Here is a 24,345-nt window from a genome sequence, read left to right on the forward strand (position 1 = left end):
ACATCAAATTAAGGATACTAAATCAGACAAGAAAAAAAATCATCATTCACGAATTATGCCTCCCTTTATACCTTTAATTATATTTTTAAAACGAATTCCTCTCTTGTCTTAAACCAAGGTAGGTATTGGTTCAATGTGGAAACTGGGTTGTTATTAACTGCCCTTATTAAACAGATCCTTTTAAATAGTTCTGGAAATGAATTTGCTACTATAGGTGAATAAAGAAGGCACAACATGAATCTTTTAGGCACTTTTTATTTTCCAAAAAAAATTGTCATTAATATATAAACATCTCATTCTCTCAAAAAAATTCTACAACTATACAGCTGTTTGCTCCATTATTTGCATAGGAAATGACCACAATACAAAAATAAGAGGGGAAAAAGAAGCAAAACAGCAACCGATTTTAGCTTTTTATGTAGGTATGTTCCACGTATAAACATTTTGAAGCCTCTTACAAAATATTTACACCACTTGTCATCTATTTACACGTTTTAAGAGCAACTTTTCTAACAAACAAAACTATAATTTATCAAGATATGAAAATTTTCTAAAAAAACTTACTATATTACCACAAAATAAATAAAGATAAACAATATTTTAAAAACAAAATTAAAATTTCATTTCAATTAAGACCCCTTTTGGCATTTTGCTTATTTATTCTGCCCTTTGGTTAATAGCATCAGCATCACATTACTATTTTATATTGCATATATGTAGCACTTGCTTCCTTAAGTTTTCAACATGTCATCTGTAATTAAAGGTAGACACTGAGTCAGTATGAACAATAGATTAACTAAACTACACTGTAATTTAGGTAAAATTACTGTGTCACTGTATATTACATGCAAAATCCACACAAATTGGCATTTAACCAACAGTACTGCACGAGCAAATAATCTCAGTATATGAAAACTGCATCATAAATTCAACATTTTCATATATGAAAACTGCATCATAAATTCAACATTGCCGTGTGAAAACTACAGTAAGTCCTCCTTAAAAATGATACTGTTTAGCTTATTTTAAGAGGTTTAACTTTTGTATATTGTAACTATCTTTAAGCTCTTGAGTTCACAATTCATATAAAAATGTCTTTCATATTTAAAATAAACAACCCTATTTTAATCAGTGCATTAAATCTGCTTTTTACGTTCATTTGAATGATTATTATTTCCCCCTAAAGAAATGAATTTGGTAAGGTTTTTAGAGGTATCTTACCACAATTCTAACTGTAAATGTATTCATGGTTATTTTCAAATTACTTTTGATTTCTCCCCAAAAGAATCTTAAAAAACTTGTAATAAACCTATAGAGCTGATTTGCATATTTACAAAATTTTGAATAGCAAATATAGGCAACTCATATAAAAAACAAAACAAACACTTATTTGTTCAATGGCTATCTGTGAATTGCCAGGTATACTGCGCACCTCTAGGAATTATTCTGTTATCGAAAAACTACTTGATGTCAAGTAAAATCTTGACATACAATCCAGCCTTCTTCCTGTGCCTACCAACTGACTTGTTTACTAAACACAGTCACATTAAATGATGGTGCTTAGGTGAAAACACTGCAAACACACCTTTGACTCCCACCCCCCTACCCAGGCTGAGAGGCGGCTGCCTGTCGTGAGATGAAATCTGCTTAAGTAAAGCCATACATTACAGCAAGCATTCCAGATTCTTAAAAGGACCAAACACTTTGGTATTGATACAATGTACTCCCTGTTTTCTCAAATATACAAAATATACATTTCCAGTTTTTCTTTCTTTCTTTCCTATTAAGTTTGTAGTTTAAAACTTCGCCAAGTGAACTGCAGACGGTCAATGTGAGCGGCGTAGGCCCGGCAGGCCCGTGGCAGCGGCTCAGTTCTGGTGCCTCTTCATGTGCAGGGCCAGGTGGTCGGAGCGGGAGAAGCTGCGGTTGCACACCCCGCACTGGAACGGCTTGGCCCCGGTGTGCTTCCGGTAGTGGCGCGTCAGCTCGTCTGAGCGGGCGAACCTCCAGTCGCAGCCTTCCCAGGTGCATTTGTACGGCTTCTCACCTGTGACAACAGACGAGGAGAAGGGATGAGGCTCGCAAGACAAACATGGCAGATACTTACCGCCTGAAAAGAAATTTAAAAAATAAGCATGGTCCAAGAGAAGGAAAGATCATGCATTTTGTTATGGACCCATTTCCCTCAAAGTCATCTAGTAAACAGTCACCGTCTCATAGAATGCTACTTCATTCACCTTTATTATACAAAGAAAATTATACAAAGAAAAAATATTCTGTGTACCACTGAAGAATGAAAAAACTGCAACTTGAAAAGTGCAAGTTGAATCAGTGCTCCTGTATATAAAAACCATAAAATGGCGAAATAGGTTGGGTGGCTTTATCATTACTGTGTGAATACAATGACTATACCAAGAAACCAAAATTAAACGAGTGTAGGACTAATGGCTATAAGATAGCCAAGAGAGGAAAAAATTAAGGGAGGTACATAAGAGGGAGCTTCTCAATCACCAATACAACGAATTTAAGGTCCCACAACTGCAATCCTTTACTTCAAACTGGTCCTAGACGTTTCCAAGTTAGCCAGACTGAAACTTACAGCACATCCAACAGTTCCCTTAACACACAGCCTCCAAAACGGAGTATCAGGGCACTTGCTCTTTGAAATTCACACTAGCACACACACATTCACACCCTTCCATTTTTCAGATGGAAGCAGAACAAAGGCAAGAAAATTTCAAGTTCAATGGTGTTAAAGCTTTATGCATTTGGATATTTAATAAATTCCTCAACCAGATCACAACGTTTCATACAGATAAATTTCACTTTGGTAAAGAGTCATGAAACCATAATAATTCTAACATTTGCTGATTCGTGCATTCTTTTTTTCTTTGTAAAGCACTGCCCATTTTTATAAATGATTTGCCAAGTTTCTACTATATGCTGGGCACTAAAGGTTTGTAATACAACAGTCAGCGAGACAAAAGTGCCTGGCCTCATGGAGCTTACATGTGTAACATATACTTTAAAAGTCCCCAGTCATTCAATCTACCTATTTTTTCACAGCTTTCTTCACTCTAATAGTGAACTGATAACTGAGCTGCTGCCCCACTGCAATTTGCATTACTCCTAATGTTATCTCAAGTTTGCTAATCTCTTAAGACTACTTAATATTTATAATGCAGTCTTAACCCCCCAGTTTTAGAATTAATTAATTCCATTTGAGATCATGTAGTCCCCTAAATAAATCCCAAAACCTAAGAATCTCTCACTGAGCATTAACTAGTAGTTCCTATATGTATGCTTCATTGTTATAATTTTCTATGAATGTTAGTTTAAGATGAGAGTTTGTGAGATAAACTTGCGTATTAAAGTACTGTTGGCTTACGGCTGAGTTTCAAATGGATACCTTTTAAAACTCAGAATAGTCAAACTCTGAAATTCCTTTTAAAGTGTCTTCTTCTAAAAGAGAAGAACCTCAGAGTTGCCTTGAACACTGGTCTCCATGAAACTCGACCACCTTTCTGCCTGATTTAGCAGTGTCATATTCAGGAAGTTGTAAGATTACTCAACTGTGTCCAAATTTTAAGACACTGCCTACGTCAACTAAGATTTCTACAGCTTGTGCTTAATATAGTTTTGCTATATTGTCAATTAATATCCCATGAGACTTCTCTTTCAACTCCTTATGGTGTGCATCCTGAGCCACCTTTCCTCTGGCTCTGAACCAAGACACAATTATTTTTATTTTTTAAATTCCCTCTTTGGTTCCTATCACTCTGTTTGTAAAACAGACATCACAATTCCTGAATGGTTTTTTTCTTCTCATAGTAAATTCGAAGATTTTAAGCTAATACACTCAAACCTTTTAAGTAACCAAAGAAATAAAACACCTTCTTTCACTTTTATTCATTTAATCTGTTTAATATATAAATCTGTCTTAACACTAGCAGTAAAGGTAGCTATCACTCTTGAAGATGTAAATCAAATAGAAAAAAATTAACTTTTTGCACATGTGTGTTTTTGTTCCTCGTGAAAAATAAATTCACAAAAACAAACATGTTGTTTAAATACTTTACTGTCATTTAATGAAAAATTATTGCTGATGTCTGAGGCAAGGAAAAAAAAATTCCTGAAGTGCCCCAATTTTAAAAACCATTCTAGTCTTTTGAACTTATTTAATAGCAAGAAAACTCAATTTCCAGATTTTAAGAAACAAGGGACACTAGACTCTTTTTGTTCACTATTTTTATTGGCTATAAAACAATAAACTGCACTAATATTTTTTAAAGTTTACTTTACTGATTGATTGGAAAACGGTAGCTATTAAACTTCCTAAAACATTTGGGGCTTTGCTCCCAATTTACGCACATCCCTATATAGGTTGTTCAGCCAAGAATACTAGCAGTGTCTGGGACATTAGTTATGAGGATCAAGTCTTTACTATAAAAGCAAGGACAACTATTCCCCACTTGGGGCAGTTTCTATGGGATTTGTTCAAGTGTCAACACTGCTCAAGTAAAACACTGTAGAGGAAGCCGGTACCCAATTTCTGGCCCAATAGCCGATTCGTGCCTTTATTCCTCAGCCAGAAACACTATGCACAGTACTTCTGGGAAACCAAACTGACTTCCTTTAAGTTATTTCAACAGGATAGAGCTTTCAAAAGTTTAATTGGATTTTTACAGAATCCTTTTCCAATACCACCAATTTAAAATATTTAGTTAAGCTCTTTCAACATCCACTGTATTTTTAAGTTCTCATGCTGTTAATGTGAAACTTTCCAAAGGCAAAAAAGAAAAAAGTGGTAAGTTTGTACAGCATAGAAAACAAGCTTCCACTTTATCTCTCAAATAAAGATGTATTTTCTCATTCTATTTTAAAATTACTAGGACTATTTTACTAGGAATCCCTAGTCTTTAAAAAAAAAATGTTCAAGTTAAACGTACACATTATCCATACTGATAAAGTCTATCAATATATTTTATAAAAATGTTAAGCAAAAACATTTCCAGTGAAAGGCAGGCACAGGCACAAACATCTGTCAAGCACATATTCCAGAGTCAGGCATTTCTCATTATTTCACTGAATCCTCACAGTAACTCCATGAGTTAGAAGCCAAATGATGAGTTCCACAGTAAGAATCCTACCCTGCCACTTATCCTTAATGTCCTACTTAAATCCTCCATTAGCAAACATAAATACGCTCTATATGAATGATTTAAGGAACACATAGATATTGTTCAAATTTATTTAAAGATTCCAAAGCTACTTCTGAAGGTCAGTTAAGGAAGAGCATAATGGACGCAGAACAGGCCTGGACCCAGACCATCTCCACAGGGTCCTCAGTGGACACCCACCTTCCAGGGCCTGTGGGGTCCTGAAAACTGGTCTGTGCTGGTGTTGAGAGCCCCCAAATATTATCTAATAATGGTTCCCGGGGCTAAGTGAATTTCAGTGAGTTAGCAGAACAATATATTTCTGAAGTATTCCAAAAATCTTTAGTGATGAACAAATTATCTTACTTTTCCCCCCTCTGATAAACAGAAAAAAAATGACTTCTGACCCTAGCATAATAGAATGGGAGGTTTCTCTGCTCTGCTGAACATATTCAATAGACTGATACACCAAGGCCTTTCCCTAGAATGTTCCACACAAATTCTTCTAACGAAAGAAAAGTATCATAGATGAAAACAGTTCTTAGTTATTTTATGTGACTTTTTAAGTTTATTATGGCATATTTACACATCTGGTTTCCTTTCTAAAGGCTAAAAGACGATCCAAATCAATGATCTGATAAAGGCTAAAAACAATCAGAATTAAAGCCAATATTTAGTTAACAACAGTGTAACCTGTACTAAATGACTTGCAAAATACAAGTAAGACTTGGTCTCTGGCTTCAAAGAACTTAAAATCCATATCCTATTCTGAGACCCAAAACAATGCAAACTGTTAAAGTGGAATAAAAACCATTTCAATAACTAGTACTTACTCTTAATTCTTAAAATGTAAGTCTTGAAACTCAAAATGAGCTCTTATTTCAGGAGGAAAATATTTTCATGCAATTCAGTAATAATTTTTTCTATCATTAGAGACACAGAATTTAGAGTCTGAAACAGTCTCTATATATTTTAAATGGTAAAGAAATAAACATTAATCCCCAAATAAAAGAAACTCATGAATATTAGATATCTAAAAAAAGATTAAGTAGGATGATTTATTTGGGCTCATTAATTCATATTTTTATATATCATGCCAGTAATTTTCCATTTAAAAAGCCTTTTTACTAAAGCTTGCTGCAATACATCTACACTTGGAACAGAAGGGTAGGCAGTTCATTTCAAAGATTAGTATTATTAATATTTATAAAACGCATCTAGTATTTACTAGATATATAATATCCCTGTCAATAATGTACCCATTTAAGCAAAAGGGTTACTTTAAAGGATATATTAAGAAAACCTTTTCTTCTTCCCTGGTTGGTCAATTTGTATTTATCTCTTTAAAATCTGATTGACCTTTTACCACTTCAGAACCTCTGAATAGTCCGGGGGAGATCACTTCTCTGTGGTGTCACCAGCATCACTTAAATTCCTTCTGAATGACTGATTTGCACTTGCATATATATTGTTGTATGAAGGCTTCAAATAGCTCTATTTTGCCTCCTTAATTGGCTTTCAAAGTTCCGCAAGGGAAGAGACTGTCTTCTATTCCAGCTGTAAATGCCACACTTCTCTAATACTTCTTTAGAACAATCACATATTTGGCCTAAATCTGACCAATTTGGTTATTTTCATTCATGAAAAGAAGGGAAAGCATGAGAGACAGGAAAGCATCTAGTGTGAGTCTATGGACTGTCCCTTTTTTATGGCCCCACCTGCAACAGGGCTTTGCCCGCTTCTATTCTGCCCAAGACCACTGAGGATATCTGACTAAATGTGCGTTTACATGAGAATCATGCTTTTTGCCCCTTCAGGAGGCCATGTTCAGAATCAGTTACTATTCATACTATAGTTGTACAGTGATAAACTCTATATAAACAAGTTTTCTTTTATAGTATCGGGCTGCATTTGATGAAAACGAAGAAGTTATGGAGGCCCTACTGCTGATCAGAGGCAGTGAGGTAACCTCTCCTAGGAACATCTGCCAGATCTAAAGGGGGATGGAGCCCGGCCCATGTGACTCAGCAGCTGAGTGTCAACCAAGGATCCAGGAGATCCCAGTTCAATTCCCGGGCACATGCTTGGGTTGTAGGTTCAATCCCCAGTCAGGGATGTGCAGGGGAAAGACGATCAAAGACGATCAATGACAACTCTCTCATCATTGATGTTTCCATCTCTCTCTGAAATCAGTAAAGACATACTTTAAATAAATGGGGATGGATAGGTGGGGATACACTGTCAAGGTTCACAGTCTATATTCCAGCAGAACGAACCTCTAGGCTCCTAAGCTACTGCTACTTCTCCTGAGGGTTCTCAACAAAAAAAATGGAAAACATCCTCTATCATTAACAGTGTTAATGAAATGAAATACCAATTGTTGAGTCTAAAGACAACACTCGGATTCACTTTCTCATAATAAGGGCCCAAACCAATTTTTTTAAAAAAGTATTGAAATATTTTACCTTTTCTTTAACAAAACAGAATTCCATTTTATCAGTTTTCCACTACTGAATGAGTACGAAATATCCTTTCTTTTTTCCATCACCATTTATCCCTATAACCCTCTTCCATTCTCCACCTACCCCTATCCCCATGGCAATTAGCAATCACCACACTGCTGTCCGTATCCACAAATTCTTTCTTTTTTGCTCAATCCCCCTCACCAGAGCTGTGTGCCTGCTCTCTGAGTCTGTCTCTATTTTGCTTGCTAGTTCAGTTTGTTCATTAAATTCCACAGATGAATGAAATCATATGGTACTTGTCTTTCTTTGGCTGGCTTATTACTTTCTTTTAATTTGCATTTAATGTGGAAACCTTGACCAGGAGGATTCCTCCCAACTCAAAGGTTTGCATTCATAAAGTTAGTCAAAAAGAAATGTATTCTTGCCCGGCTGGGCGTGGCTCAGCGGTTGAGCGTCAACCCAGGATTCAGGTGATCAGGGTTTGATTCCCGGTCAGGGCACATGTCCGGGTTGCGGGCTCGATCCCCAGTCAGGATCGTGCAGGAGGCAGCCGATCAATGACTCTCTCATCACTGATGTTTCTATCTCTCTCCTTTCCTCTCTCTGAAATCAATAAAGATATATTTTTTAAAAAAATGTATTCTTCTACCTAGATGTTTTCTAATGAAAGTTATCCACAGTGTACTTCTAAAACAGTAAGCTACCCTTAATTAGAATTGTTGGAGATCCTTGAATATAAATAATACAGGCTGACAGAATAAGAATGCTGCTACAGAGATACTTTTACTAAAGTAGGACATTACTTTGTTCCTAATCTTTCACCAGAAAAGATGTAGGTCATCAAGTAAACAGCTACTACATTCTATAGAACTAAAAATATCTGCCAAAGTAAAAATCTTGGGTGATTAAATTGTTGCTCTAAAAAATTGTATTTTCTCTACCATTACAGCTGATTGTCTCTATTCTCAACTTTAGCAATTCTATTTCATCTACTTAGGAACTATCTTCTTCTCCCACTAGTTTATAAGAAAAGGGACGATATTATTCTCTTTGGATTCTCTACAAGATGAGTCAAAAAAAATGTTTGCTTAATCAAATTAAACTTCTTAACCTTTGACAAGCTTTATCATCGCAGAACAAAAATTTCCTATCTAAATGTTTTTCGGATGAAAGAACAAGTCACAAAGCAAAGTTTAATCTTCCCAATGAGAGTCATTAGAAAGAAATTGTATCTAAGCTTTCAAACTCATAAATACCTTTCCAGAGGTCTGAAATCAGCAAGTCTCTTAAACCACTACTTTTTTCACATAAGCTTGAAATTGTGAATACATAAAATAAAGCTATAAATGAAAGTAAGTTAAGAAGGTTTAACTAGTAACATCTAACACTACAGGCTAAATATGGTACTTTTTCCTGCATAGTTTTGAAATACAGTCTCAAAAAATCATTGGGCACTAAATTCCATCCTACAAAACTTTTAACCTCTACCAGTAACACACAGGTTACACATTTAACCAACACTGATCCCTAGATCCAAATTGTATCATTCATCTCCATTAAGCCCATATGTAATTTTATGTGTGTGTGGGTGTGTGTGTGTGGGTGTGTGTGTGTGTGTGTGGGTGTGTGTATTCTCATGCTGGTTTTGGCTCTAAATAATTTTCTAATGAAGTTAAATCCTTTATATTTTTAAGTCTTTCCCTCTTTCCACAGTTCCATAAGAAAAAGAAATAACTCATTTTCAGAACATTTTCAATATTTCTTTTAGTGGGGAAGTGCAAGGAATAAAAACCTTTATTGTCAATACTGTCGATATTTTTAAATAAAAAGTTATACCTAGTATATTTAACACATAATAATGCAGAGCAAAGAATTATACAGAAAGTTATACCTAAGGATTTTTTAATACCCAAACTGAAACAAATCAATACTTACCAACAAATCTCGAGCAGAGATTATGTATTATAAAGCATACATAGTAATATCTTACTATAAATGTCATTAGGAAGTAGTGTCCTACATAACCGGGTAAAGCAGAACATGGGAATACACCCCCTTACCAATCAGGCTTGGGCTAAAAATCTTTCTAAGACTCACTGTAGAATCCAGAACACAACTCACTGTGAAATGCAAAACTAACTGTATAGTGCTTTCCTCAAAGAGTCCATTTTGTGTTCCCATCCTATTTGTAGATTTCCATTTTCTTTTGTGGGGTTGTTTCCAAATGTCCTTTTTGTGTCAACCCTTGGCAAGCCATTTTGGGATCATTTAGTGCACCCTTAACACAGCTCATGCAGAGTCTGGGTCTAAAGGATACTTGAGCCAAGTGTATGTACTGCTCAAAGACTTTCTCTGTACAACTCAACTACTCATTTTCTGCCCCGTTCCAGAGAGCTGAGACTGATAAATGATCTAAAAATGTTACTATACCCCAATTTCCCAACTGCTTTAGCATATTCTCTAGGGTTAAGTGCACATTCACATATGTGACTACAACCACTAGATTTCAAACAGCTGTAGTGAGTTCACTATTTACTTTTTCAGAACTTTTTCTTTGGAAAGTACTTTTTACTAACATGTAAACACAAGTTTCAAAGAAATTTCCACATTCAATGTAAAAGAAATATTTTAACTTATGGTACTCATAGGAATACCCAAAAACCAGTACCAGCAGAAGAAAAATTTTCAATTTCTTGCAAATTTTTCTTTGTGTATAGTCTGGGTTATTTTAAATCTTCATTATGAAATTAAAGGTAGTCAGGTATATGAACAGAAACGACTATAATGCTGGTTGCAGTAGATTTTTCTGTTTTATTCATATATCGGTTTAACAGGTATGTTGATTTGTAAGGGCAAAATGGTATGTGAGGTTTTTTTAAAGGGTGCTTGGGAGCAACTTTTAAATAGTGGCAATCAGTATACATCACGAGGCACACACAAGTTTCAGTAATATTCACATTTAAGTGCTGTTAAAAGTACAAATATTTAGATTTGGAAATTTACCACTTCTTGACACTGCTGCCTAAAAGCAGCCACAATTATGTCTAACCAGAGGCATGGCATGACATTACAAGTAACACACACACACCCCAATAAGGGGTACCTTTATATGCACTATATCATGTATATAAAGATACAACACATTTTTAAATGAAATACAATTATTTCCTAGAATGGAATCAGACATTTTGTCTAACCATACAAAGATAGAACTTTGTATTATTTGTACACTTTCTGAATAAAAAAAAAAGGATATGAACTTAGAAAAACCTGAATGCTATGAGACTTCTGGTTCAGGAAAGTATCTTCTACTCTTTCATCCAAAATTGTTTTTAAAAGGTCTTGTTTTGAAAAGACTATTTCCTTATGTTCAATTTGCAAGTCAAGTTAAGAAGCATCTACAGTCTAAAAATTCAGAATAAGCAATTAAATAGAACTCAGATGTAGGTTGTTTTAATTGCTTAAGTCATTTTTAAAGCATACGGTAACTTGACATTTTAAAGTATTTACAATTACATTCCAAAGAAATGCTAAAGTGCTTCACATTCTGCCTGCAAAATGGCAATCATTTAAAAAATAACTTTTATATCATCAAATAGAAGATCAACATTCCCATATAAATTGTTTTTTAAATTCCCTAAGTTGGGCAGGGGAAACAGAAAGAAAACGAAAAAAGATATTAAATGAGAGAAGTACTTTAGAAATGCCTGGGCCTTAAAAGGAAGAAGGAAAAATAAAAAAAACCCAAGCCTTTCCTGGCTTCAGATACTTTCATTAGAAAAACAACAGGCAGGGTGGGGAGGGTGCAATGAGAGAGGAAATTTTAAAAGGCATTGTCTAGAAACTAGAAATGAGGAGAAAACAACCTCAATGCTCTATGATTACCCAAGAACGGGTTTAGCCAGATGAACAAGTCTGTTACAAACCCTCCCCAAGGCATCTGAAAGACTATCAAACAAAACTTTATTAAACTGGATTAAATGGTCTCACTCATTAGATGTTGATGACCACACGTTTATGGTCAGGTGAAAAAAGTTGATGCATGGGACCCAAACTAGGCCTAGGTCCTCTTTTTAGTTTGTTTTTATTAGTACCAGCATTGTTAAGACAACCTACTATTAAATTTCTTTGCCAGCAGGTCAAGTTCCAGAATTGCAGGTATAAGCATTCAGAGCACTAAACCCTGACTTGCAGGGGTTGCAAAGGCCATTTAGATATGCTCTGACTACATCCCTGCAATAGCCCTTGATTACATCTCTATATGCAATTGCACCCCTCTTTTATTAGGAGACTTTAACCTCATGAAAAACATGTTCCCTCCTATCTCTCCTTTCAAGGACTTTCAAAGAAGAAAAACAATAGTCTGAACATTTCAAAGTTACTTTACTTCCCCTTAATCAAAAGTCAGGTAAAAAGCTGTTTCCGATGTTTTCTTCCTTAACATATATTCTACAAAAGGATATTTTAGCATTTCTACATGTAATGTGTTCTTGGCCTTGTCATTTGTATTTTGAAAACTTTAGACTGAGTTTATTCTACTCTTAGTAGGTGTTTGTTGAACTATATGAACTATAAATATAATTTCTACTTTGGGCTTCTTGCATAGGATCTTTCACTTGTTATAATCAACTTGTCTACATCTAAAAACAGCAGGCAAAAACAACCCATTTCATTGATAAATACAGGCGATGTTTTTTCTTTAAAAGCAGTTTTTCAGAAAGCCCTGGAATCGACCATGTTGTTGCCAACACTATTTAGGTTTTAATAAGTAGTGTTGATCACTGGGATAGCAAGCAACACTGCACAGGCATACAAAATGTCTGCAGCCTTATTTCTCTTAGTGCTGTGTCTCAGCACTGACCTTGGTTCAAAGCCTTTTGCTTTTTAATGCAGCAGTTAGAGATAACTACTTCATTTATCAAAACTCAATTTCCATAGTAACATCTAGCCTGGGGAGATTTAAGTCCTCACACTAATCCAACAACCCATTCAAAGGAACTGTTGAATACTCTGGTTTCCATAGTAATGATGGAATAAAACATTTTGCTAGGTCATTGCTTTTATTAGCAAACTTATTCTTTGAACTTTAGGTAAGGCTGTGTTTAATGAGAGAAAATAAAACATAATCACTTTGTATAAGTTCTTTCCTTTAAAGCTGCCTTTTAACCAAAATCATAAATAGTAACCATCTATATGTTTGAAAATGTTCTGGGTATTTGGAGGTTTCTAAAGTACACCACCTAGTTTCATCCTAAAATGGGTTCTGATACAAAGTTTTCAAATTAAAAAGCGTTTAAAGGTGATTATATACATGACATAATAAATACTTTATAACATTTTTATTTTATTTTATTTTATAAAATTAAAGGGGCTACATTTAAAAGCACACTTTGAAAAAGAATGAAATATAAGCTAGAATAAAGTCTCTCAAACGCATCAAATGTGGGCTGGGGCAGGGTGTAGAAAAACTTTTAAACCATGACCCCTCATCTGTCTGATTTTAATACTGTGCAATTTCAGCTCTTTCATCACGCACAGAAAACATGCTAAACATTGATATTTTAGGTAAAGGTAACGTATTAAGCAGTTATGCTTTACATGCTAAATGGAAAAGTTTTTAGTGTTTAATATAGCTTTACAGAAGCCAACTGATTTGTTAAAGAAAAAATGAGTTACATTTTTTCCCTTCATGATAAGAAATAGCAGTGCCATTACAAGTTTTAAAATCCATTAGTAAACATCGTTGTTTACATTTTTGGGTAATTAATTCTATGTAAGGTGACAGGGCAAGGCCTTAGTGAGGGAACATAAGCCATCCTGGAACCAGACTTTTTCACTGAACTGAATTTTGAGCCAAGCCAGGGCTGAAAAGGTAGGCCATTAAAAAATAAAAGTTGACAGAAGAAAGAAGAGATCAAACAAGTGTTGGCTTTTAAAAGGATGAATACCACTTACGCTATTTACACAACTCGCAGAATTAACAAGAAAATTACATACCAGTATGAGTCCTCAGGTGAGCTTTTAAATGAGAAGACTTCGTATAAACTTTTGTGCAGCCTAAAAATAAAGCAGGAGAGAAACAGCTTGTCATTTTGGAGATCCTTTGAAACCTTTACATTTGATGATTCAGAGTTTAAAATCTGGCTTTAAAGAAGAAATCTCTCATGCTAGGTATCTGAAGCTTCAGTTTCAAAAAAGCACTCCCCTATTACCTTATTAAGGGTATTAAAGTGATTTGCTTTATGTATGTTATCACTTTAGCAGAAAGAGGATAATTAAGCCAAGCTACAAATGGGAAATGTGTTTATATTCCAGTAGGTGCTTTATAGCAGTAACACATACTTCAGCAATTTAAAATTTTTAATGGCTCCAGAGCTGACAATGTTAACCATTATCCAAGATGACTGCCATTTTCTGTTCTCCATTTCTTGTTTTTTTTTTTTTTTTTTCATTTAGTATGTCATGTCATATCATGTACCATAGTCAATAAATTATACCCTGTATTATTCATAAACTAGCTTATGCCAGCAACTTGCAGATATATTCATTACCGTCATCAGTTAATATTTTGGGCCACATATCTCATTCAAGAATGAGCACATGGCTCATATGCTATCAGAACTACCCTTAAATCTATTCTGTAGACAGTTTCATCTTATAGCAGCCCACTAAATCCCCACTTCATTACCACACCATATTTTCTACTACCTTACTTTAGTAATCTCTTTTCAGGGTACTTAATTTAGAATTAAAAGCTCCAATTTATGATTAGAGATTGTTATGGGAAACAAAATAACTCAAAATTCTAATTTTTATTTACTATTAAAGAGAAAATATCTAAGTAACTTTTTCCCAGAATATTCTAGCCTTTTTCTTTTTTAACATCAAACAAGCACCAGACAAACGGTACATACTGTTTACGGCACTGAGACTGGGATATGAAAAGAACAAAGGTGATTTTTATTGTCAAGCACTACTTTCCTATGTAAACTTTGTAAATTTAAAACTTGAGTTTGGAAAAAGGCACACACACAAACATGAAATGCATGATGCTTCAACCAGGTAGGATCACATACCAGGGTAATCGCAGTAGTGGATGCGTCGTTTCTCCAAATCGGGGTTACTCCTTCTGTTGTATCTGACAGGTTGGATGTTTTGCGAATTAACTGGCAGGGTAGCAGGTAAATTTGGATTGTGAATTGCCAGTTTAGAAGCAATTGTAGCAGCATAGGATGGAGGTGGTGTTAAATTCTGGAGCATCTCTGCTTGTCTATCTGGACTTCCAGGCTCTGAGCTTGGTGGTGACGGGGGAAAGTAAGTGGCCTGTTGTGGAAGGAACTGACTTGGCATTGTGTATGTGCAAGGGGGCATGCCCTGGAATTGTTTCATCGTAGTCTGCGGAACAGCAGAGGTGTGTGTGTTAAGGCCTGCCATGGCGGCTGACATAGAAACATTGAGAGTGTCCATTACTGCTGTCTGGTTTGTAGAACTGGGCATATCTAGATCCGGTGTATTCAGTAGCTGGTACAGATGGCCCTGCGGGGGGACAGAAAGATGAAGATCTGGTGTAGGAAGTTCTTGTTTGATGAAAATATTGTTCACCTCTGGAGCTGCGGTCTGGTGTGAGCTGAATATACTGGTGAACTCAGGGAGGGCCTGGGTTGGGGCCGGAGGAGGGGCAGTCGTTTCACTCTGGTGGCTGAAAATGGTAACAGGTTCTGTCTTGATGTGTGCTACACACGGTCTCTGGGATTTGTAGAGGCCAGTTCTCAGGTGAGTGATGTCAGGGAGGAAGACGTTCATGTTGATACTGTAAGGTAACCCTTCACTGTCAGTGAAGAACTGGTCTACGACTGAGGCACTGTCTCGTCTATACTTTTTATGCTCTGGAATTATAGAAACTGGAGGAAGCTGAGGTGTCAGATACTTCTCCATTTCACATCTTGTCTAAAAAAAAAAAAAGAGAGAGACAAACATGCATAATCCACCTAATTCATCATTTCAAGGACAAACAAAAGGTGCTTACTAAAAATTCCCCAGTGACCCCTGTGAAAAGTACTTGGGCAAACTCGTAAGTGTTGCTTATAAACACGTATCAGGTTTGTCAATTGTGTAATAACTGGTTCACCAAAACCTTACGAAACTCTGTAAAACATGTACTTGGTAAAATCGCTCCCACAATCAACCGGACAAAAAGTGAATGAGGCAAATCAAGAAAAAAGGAAGCAAACAGAAAACACACTCCTTTCTGACTCAAGAATATAGCACACCTTCTTGTCACTCATATACAAGCAGGATTCCCTGCCCCATGGCACAGTTAAGTTTGCACCTGAAGTCCAGTATTATAATATTGCCAAGCTACCTCAATTCTGTTCATGTCATACAGGTTTTTAGTGTGCGTGTGTTTTAACTAAGGAAACCTTAAATATGATATTGCAAAGTTGTGAGGTGGTGTTTTTTTTTCTTGGATAGATATTGCTGAAATATCTAATATAAAACATATTCCTTGGCTATTTCCGTGTCTTTTTCGGTTTGCAGTTCAATGGAAACCTACATACAATGTTTTGATCAAAACATAGTATCTACTGAAAGAACAAGCTCACGCTCAACATTTGATCTAAACGTTGATTTTAATCAGCAGATTCTGTAATTGGTTAATATGATAATGAAACGTTCCTATTCATATCCCTATCTAAAACAGATCTTTAATTACCTAGGGGAAAATCACTCCCTTGGTAGAGTGGTGCTAAGGAGCCTGTGGGTGGGGAGAAGCTGCCCTATGGCTAGCACAGTCATCAGCAAAACATTTATCATGTACTCCTCAGTGGGACAGTGCTACATTCCCCCTTACTCTGTAAAAAGCTCAGTCATACCTTATACTCTTGGTGTCTCTGAAGCAAAAAATTGATAAACTTAAATAACCAAATAGTTTCCAAGTGGTGATTTTTTTAAAGAACATAATCCAGCTTGTAGCAAGTCTTAGTCTTTTTACAACTATCTTCTCTCCTAGTATAACAGAAACTTAACTCCTCTTTTAGCACCGAAAAGGAAAATTATAAAGAAAAAAAAAAAAAATACACCCTAACTAGATGGCTCATTGAACGATTAACCGTGACATCTTAATCGGTGAATAATACAGTCATTTTTTGCTACTACTTAATTCCAGAAGTATTTCAAATCGGACCTCGTATCATTCTGTGAGGATGCAGACGCGGTTTACCGGATAAACATGATTTAAAAATAAAAATTAACACTCTGATCATGTGAGTCATCTCTCTGACAAATGCCACTGTGTCCTTTCCTAACACGGCGACACTCGCAGACCCCCCGGCGTAGGAGCAGAGTAGCAAATATTCCGTATACCGAGGGGCTATTAAATGAAGCGTCTTGAAATAAACCGAACTAAACCCTTTCGTGCACTTCGCTCCCGTGATGGTTAGTGGTTTCTGATTTTAGCTCTTCCAGCTGTTTGTGTGTGGGTATGTTTCCAATTTTTTTTTCTCCTTGGGACAGGCTAAAAGTCCCGGGAAGTTTTTTCTGGGCTATATGACTCCCCTGCGTGGGCGAAAGAAACAGGCGGTTGCTCTAATTCGGCTGCCGGGCAAGTGTAAAAGCCAACTGCCAGCTTTCAACGCGGCTCCCCGAGGAAATTTACGCGCACATGAAGAAAACAACACCCGGCTTTCTTTTTAAGTAAAAAAACAAGCACTCCAATACAACCTCTGCTTTTCAGGCCTCCCAAAGGCAGCCCCACGATCGCGCCTAAAGCAGGGTGAGCCAACAGGTAAGAAAATAGGACTCCGGGGGGGGGGGCAGACCCCTCCCGGCACCCCGATTTGCCTTTCCACTTAGCGCCAGACGCCGTGGGACCGGGAGGGGGGACCACCAAAGCCACTGCGCTCAGAAGCGTGGGGAATTAAGGCGAAAGGCAGAATTTAAGTTGGGCGTGAGGTACGAGGTCTGATCCTCCAAATGTAAGAAAAAAACAACAAAGGTGCGGGGGAGCACCCAGTTTTCTCTTTAACCTTTCCCGGACGGACCCGCCAGGGTCCCCTAGGACCCCTACCCCCCCTCCACATCGGCCCCCTTTCTCCCTGCGAAATGCGGGCGCCCGGCTAAGCGTCCAGGAGGGCAGGGTGGGGCTGCTCACCCCAGCTCGGGCTCCGGGTGAGCCCCGACGCGCGCCCCAGCCTGGAGCGGCCCCTGTCGCCCGCGCGTCGCAGCGGCGGGACACGCCCGAGCCCGGGACGGAGGGAAGCGGCTCTTCCTACCTGGACCAGCTCCTCGGGAGGCAGCCGAGGGCCCGCGGCGGGCGGCGGCGCTGGCTGCGGAGGCTGCGGGGGCGCGGGCTGCGCCTGCGGGTGGTGGTGCGGGTGCTTCAGCTCCTCGCCGGAGAAGAGCGCCGCATCGCGGGCCGGGTTCGCGGGGCCCAGCACGGGCTTGAGCTGCGCGAACACCGGCTCGTCTTGCGGGGCCGGCGGCTGGGGCACGGGTCCCAGGCGGGCGCTCATGGATAACACCCGCGTAGCCATGGGCACTCGGGGGGCGGCTCCGGTCGCTGGGCGCGAGTCGAGCGCGCTTCCCACTTCGCGCACGCTGGCTCAGGCCGGCGAGCTCCACGCGGGGCCGCGGGCGGAGGAGGGGAGGCTCCGGGCGAAGGAGGGGAGGCTCCGGACGGACCCCTCAGCGGACGGTAGGCGCGGTTTTCGAAGGCGCGCACGAAAAGCCAAACTCTTCCGCTCCGCCACGCGTAAACGCCGACGTCCTCCGGGCGGCCACTTTCTCCCGCCCCGCCCCGCCTCGCTCTCGCACTTGCCGGAGCCCGCTCCCGCCACCGCCGGTCTGCGCGAGCAAGCTGCGAACGCGCGTACCTGCCCCGCGACTGCTGACACTTGACGCCCGCGTCTATTTTACCCAACTCCGGGTGGGCGTGGCCCGCCAGCCTGACTGGCAGCGCCGCGGCGAATCCTGACGCCCAGAGGCCGACCTGCCCGGAGCAGCTAGCCTATGAGAAGGAAGAAGTTCTCCCAGAGCGCCGCCTCCGCCGCGCTGACCGCGCCCCTCTCGGGCCACGAGCTTCGCGCTCAGGGCGGCCTCGCAGTTTGTACACAACTCCTCCGACCGAGGGGGCCGGCGGAGCCGGGGAGGAGGGACGGAGAGGAGCCCGCGGAGTCTGCGGAGAGGGAATTAGGGTGGAGACGCGGGGAGAGATCCCTTCGGACTGTTCTCTGCCAGGAATAGGAAGGAGAATTTTGCACGTCTTAGGTGTTGTGAAAGGACCTGAAACTCAAAAGTTGAAACCCAGAAGGCAGCTGGGAGGGGACGCTGAGGTTTTGAAAGACTTGTTTAAGGAGTGTATATTTTTAAATATACAAAATTTTCTTTAGCGGAAAACTAGAGGCGGTATGGTAAATTAAAAAGCAGATCTTGTCCCTCTGTTTCTTTATCAGTGAATTATGTCCATTTAGCAAAGCAAATTCGGAATGCCCTGAATAAAAGGTTTAACGACAGGTATTTTTTAAAAGCCCATGCATAAAAGCTTGTTTTATCCCACTGTTTTAAGCAGAAGTTTTCACGCACATTCCTACCTCGTATCCGTACATGGAGGGGAAGATGGATCATATGAATTTTGAAGTTTTTAATACACAGTTGATTCAAACTGAAGCATGGAATCTAATTTAAGCACTAACCAGATCAAATGTGTTTAAATAGACATTACATCTTTGACTTATTTTTGCTAGCACTGTATGTTCAAAAATGGAGTTTAATATTTACAAAGAAACGTAGTACATTTACCCAACCACCGTGGCACCTTTTCCTACGAAAAGACAACCAAAGAAGCCACAAACATTAGACACGCAGCAGCTCTGAAAACTGGGAATCCAAATTTGTAGGAAAGTAATAGCCAAATATATTACTGGCCATTTACTGTTATAATAGAAAGGTGAATTTTTGCCATCAATCACCTAAGGAAACCACTTCCCTTAATCCTTAATGTTCTTGTACATGATTTTATCTGGTTTATTTGGAAGCCAGAACAATCAACTGCAATAAAAATGCCTGGAATATTACTACCTATGCATATATGTTGACAACACAGTGTACCAATAGACAGATTTACATATACCAACAGCCTACTCATCACTTCACAGCAAAGGAGCTTAAAAAAAGCAAGTTGTAGAAGAACATTCACTTCAAAGAGTAGATCTATCAAAGGTATGGATCTCATTTCAGTGTGTAGATTTTAAAAATTAATATCCACATTAAGTATTAGAGGTATTTATTATTAGAAAACAAAATTATGCTGCGAAATTTTTTTCTTTTCATTCCCTTTTGTTATAGCTGTGATCACTGCTTTCAGAGAATGCTTGACGACTACGTTCATGTTACCAAAGTATTTAAGTGTTTTTGCCAAATCTTTTCTAAGAAGGCAATCCCATATTATTCACCTTCACCTCTGATTTTCTCTAATGTTGATTCCAATTATGTAATTAAATAACTCAGAAACAGTTTGTTTAATTGGTATGGGATTTAATAAAACTTTTTTAAAAATTGATCTTTGAAAGGTTTTCAGTTATCTAATGGTGGTGACATGATCCAACCTGAGTGTAATATAGGTAACTCTTAATAGAACTTCTGTATTCTTCTTAACTTTAAATCAAACTTACAATTAATACACTTTGGTACCCATTTATATTTTAATTTGCATGTAAGCCTATCTAGACCTATCCATTTGTCTTTCTTTTTACCAATGTCAGTGGCCTGTTATTTCAACCCAAGTTTTCACTGCAATAAAATCCAGTTATTTTACTGGAAATGTTTCTATATTTTACACCATTTTAAAACATGCTTTTATTTACAAGAGCTTTCCCAGTGCAAACAAAAACAAAAAAAAACCCAGCTATTTGATAAATATTTAATAAGATATTTTTATAGTCCTGTTTATTTTTTTCACATTTCCACTTTTATTAATGAATAGATATGAGCCTAGCTATGGTTGGGCTTGTAGCACATTTACAATAGAAAAGCTAACTACGATTTTTTTTCTTAAATACAGTAGCATTTATTGAAATTTCATTTCTGACATAAGGATTCATGAAATAGGGCTGCCACTTTTAAGTAATGGTTTCTCTGAAATGCCCAGCTCTGCAATCTCACAGAAAATAACTAGCTTACACTGTACAATAGTACGGAAATTGGAAAGTAATCCCATTTTGAGACATTTGCCATGTGATTCTGAACATACAAAGAACATGTTCAACCAAGCTGACTTGCTGTTGCTGTTCACACAAATGCTACAGCTGCAAACCTGCCTCATAGACTTAGCAAAAAGGGTTAAAACTTGATAAATATTTTTCAAATGTTCAGGTTCTGCACTGGCCTTACGCCAGACAGTGTGAATGGACAGATCCTCAATTACTTTGAACTTTCTAGTTCTTTGCATTCCTTCCTGCTTAGTAGTGCTGTACCATTAGGGAAGATAGGAGAACACAAAAAACAAATGTCAGGTTTCAGAAATCAATTAGTGGTCTGGCTGTGGTGTGTTAACTGTGCCAAAACAGAGAATTCTGAGGGAAAGAAAGAAAAAAGTGGAGTCGTGAAGTTAGGTAGGAGGGTAAGCGTAGAAGCAGTGCGCATACTTAAGCCCTTAGTCACTGGGCAACGCAGATTTAGGCTTAGAATAACCGTAAGTGTCACTATCTTTACGGGAATAAATACGCCTGAATGTGTGGGGGCTGACCAGGCATTCGCGGTGGGGGAGGGGGGGTCGAAGGAGGCAGTGGGGGGAAAATGGGTAAATAGCTTCTGAATGATGAGATGAGGGAAATCTGGAGCTAGCACTAGGGCAGTGCTCGCAGGACAACTGCACAAGAAATAGCTGTGTTCAGTTGTTTGGCCAAAACGTCAGGGAGAACTTGAAATTAAGGAATCTCGCGCGTTCTAGATAACATGTTACTCACTTGGGTTGGAAACTGTTGATGGAATATCCCATTTCTGTATTGTCACAGTCAACTTACTGAGTGATATTAGGCCACAGGAAAAGCACAAGAATGAATAAAAAAAAAAAAATTAGAAGGGGGGACACTCTTCTCTAGGGTGAGATAATTAAATTTAAAGTGACTTTTATGCTGTTTATTGCTTGTCCACCCAGTGTTAGAACCCGTATCAGTAGAAACAGAAAATATAATTATTGTCCTCTAAAACATTCCACGTTTTTAAGCTTTTTGTATTTTTATTAATGGGAACTGCTTTATGTCACATATCCAAAAAAAAGTCACTGAGGAAAGAACATAATAGAAGCTTCAATGAGATCCGTCAAAATTCAAACCACTTTGACTCAAAAGATTGAGGCATGAGAAAAGATGCTCTGTTTATTGCTTTTGTGATGGAAAAGAAAGTAATTTAAATAGGATTATACACTTTTTTTGTATACATTAAGATGATGTCTTAAAAAAAATCAGTTTTTCTACTATCACCTACTCCAGTTCTTACATTAAATTTTATATTTAAGTTTGGACTTAAATGTGTTAATGAACTATCTCATAAAACTCCCAATGTGCACTTATTCTTACATGTACTGTTATTTATCTTACTTATTTTTAAAACTCTAGTAATATACAAAAAAAAAAGTATAATTTTACCTTTCAGGAGAACTGGGATTACTTTTTTCCCACCTTGTTGGTATAATAAGCAGACAAAAATGGTATGAATATAAATGCCTTGACCAAGTTATAGGTCAGGCATACTGTAGCTTAAACTGTACAGCATTTGAATTCTGACTCTAAACATTATAGGAGAGGTTAAGAGAAGAATCTTGAACTGAAGCAATTACACCAAACAGTCTTTTAGAACATTAAGGGGCCCACATCACCAGCATCACAATGAGTAGTGTCATCATATGAGTAATTTGCTGTTCATATGATCACAAAAGCACTAATGGTACTAAGCTGTGGCGCAAGCACAGTGAGTGCTCAAATGAACAAGGGAATACCCTTTTGGAGGTTGATTTGTAAATGACATGTGTAAAAATAGTGCTAATACCAGTGCTGGCTCTTCATGCATTAACGTCTATCCCACTGGCGAGGGTTGTGTAAACCTGTATAACATTTGAGGACAATTTGACAATAAGTATAAAGAAGACTGAAAATGTAAATAACCTTTAAAACATTAGATAATTTCCCCCCTAGGAAATATGTATTTATAAATTGGAAATTACCCAGGTGTCCAACAATAGAAAAATAGTTAAATAATACATCTATGCAATGGCTACTGTTTCTCCACCAAAAATCATATTATTAAAGAAATATTTAGTCACATGGGAAAATACTCATGGTATATTAAGTAAAAAAAGTTTATAAACACAAATGATATATTAAGTAAAAAAAAAGGTTTTATAAACACATACAAATAAAGAAAATACAAAACGTATATATTTTGGTGGCTATCACTGGATGGACATATAATAGGTAGTTTTATATTGCTTTATACTTTTCAATATTTTCTCAATTTTCCACAATTGCCTTTTGCAATCAGAATAAAGTTGTCCCTCAGCGGGGGATTGGTTCCAGGAACCTCTGTGGATACCCAAATCTGAGGATGCTTAAGTCCCTTCTATAAAATGGCACAGTGTTTGCATATAGGCTACAAGGGGATATGCCTACTTCATTCTCATGGAGCATGGATTCAGCACAGTGCTCAGCGTGTGGCAAATTCAAGTTTTGCTTTTTGGAACTTTCAGAGGTTTTTTTTCCTGATATTTTTGATCTTTGGTTGGTTGAATACACAAGTGAGAAACCCACAGATTCAGAGGGCCAATCATAAATGTTTTCAATAAAAACAAATTAATGTTACCTGTACAGTTGAAGGTTCATTGGAACTGTAGGTGATGATCAGATGGTTTTCCATTTGAAACCAGCCAATATAGCCACTATTTGTCAACACCCTGTGCTGGTTAAATTTGTAAACTTTCTTTTATTTATTTATTTTAATTTTTATTTACTGATTTTTAGAGAGAGAAGAAGGGAGAGAGAGACAGAGAGAGAAGCATTAATTTGTTGTTCCACTTGTTTATGCATCCAGTTGGTTGATTCTTGTATGTGCCCTAACTGGGGATCGAACCCACAACCGTAGCATACCGGGAAAATGCTCCATCCCTCTAAGCTATCCAGCCAAGATTTGTAGACTTTCTTAATCTAGCTGCTAGATTTTCAGGATTCACTGCAGAGTAAATGAGCTGAAGAGAGATTACAAAATTTGAAGTTGGAAAGGGACAATCTGGGGAATGTTTTAAATATAAACATAAATATGCTTAATTCAATTCCTAAGTAATCAGTGAGACTTCTTCTACAATGATTTTTTTCTTAAAGTTATTTTGGGTATCTCACTTTACTTTGTTACTTTGTTTTCCTCTATTAAGCGAATTAGGTTATTTACAGTGTTTTTACAAAATGGGTAGACTCTTAAAGCCAGATAAAGTTTACATGCATCTATAAAGAGCAGTTTGCATTGTTTGTTTGTTCTAAATTCTAAAATATTCACCGAGAAGATATAGGTTGAAACAGTTTCTAATGGGATGTCTACATTATCTTCTCCCTAAGAGCCTTGTTCTTCTTGGTACCCAAAGTTGTTCTGAAGTAACTGCCCAGGGCGGCGGGGAGCGGCTCCTGGAGGGCGGCTAGGCCTTGGTGCAGGCGAATCCGGCGGGAATCAGCCATCGGAGC

The 24,345-nt window shown here is 37.9% G+C and overlaps 1 protein-coding gene across 1 annotated transcript; it reads right to left on the minus strand.

Moving 5' to 3' along the window:
* Positions 1 to 237: 237 nt before the first annotated feature.
* On the minus strand, positions 238 to 18,546 carry KLF5 (KLF transcription factor 5). Its single transcript, XM_081130404.1, has 4 exons — positions 17,896 to 18,546; positions 14,701 to 15,571; positions 13,622 to 13,681; positions 238 to 2,047 (listed from the first exon to the last, which is right to left on the minus strand). The coding sequence occupies exons 1-4, from the start codon at positions 18,154 to 18,156 to the stop codon at positions 1,869 to 1,871; spliced, it is 1,371 nt and encodes a 456-aa protein (XP_080986530.1). The 5' UTR covers positions 18,157 to 18,546; the 3' UTR covers positions 238 to 1,868.
* Between the last annotated feature and the right edge of the window lie 5,799 nt (positions 18,547 to 24,345).

Source organism: Miniopterus schreibersii, assembly GCF_964146895.1.
Source record: "Miniopterus schreibersii genome assembly, chromosome: 2".
NCBI classification, from domain to species: domain Eukaryota; kingdom Metazoa; phylum Chordata; class Mammalia; order Chiroptera; family Miniopteridae; genus Miniopterus; species Miniopterus schreibersii.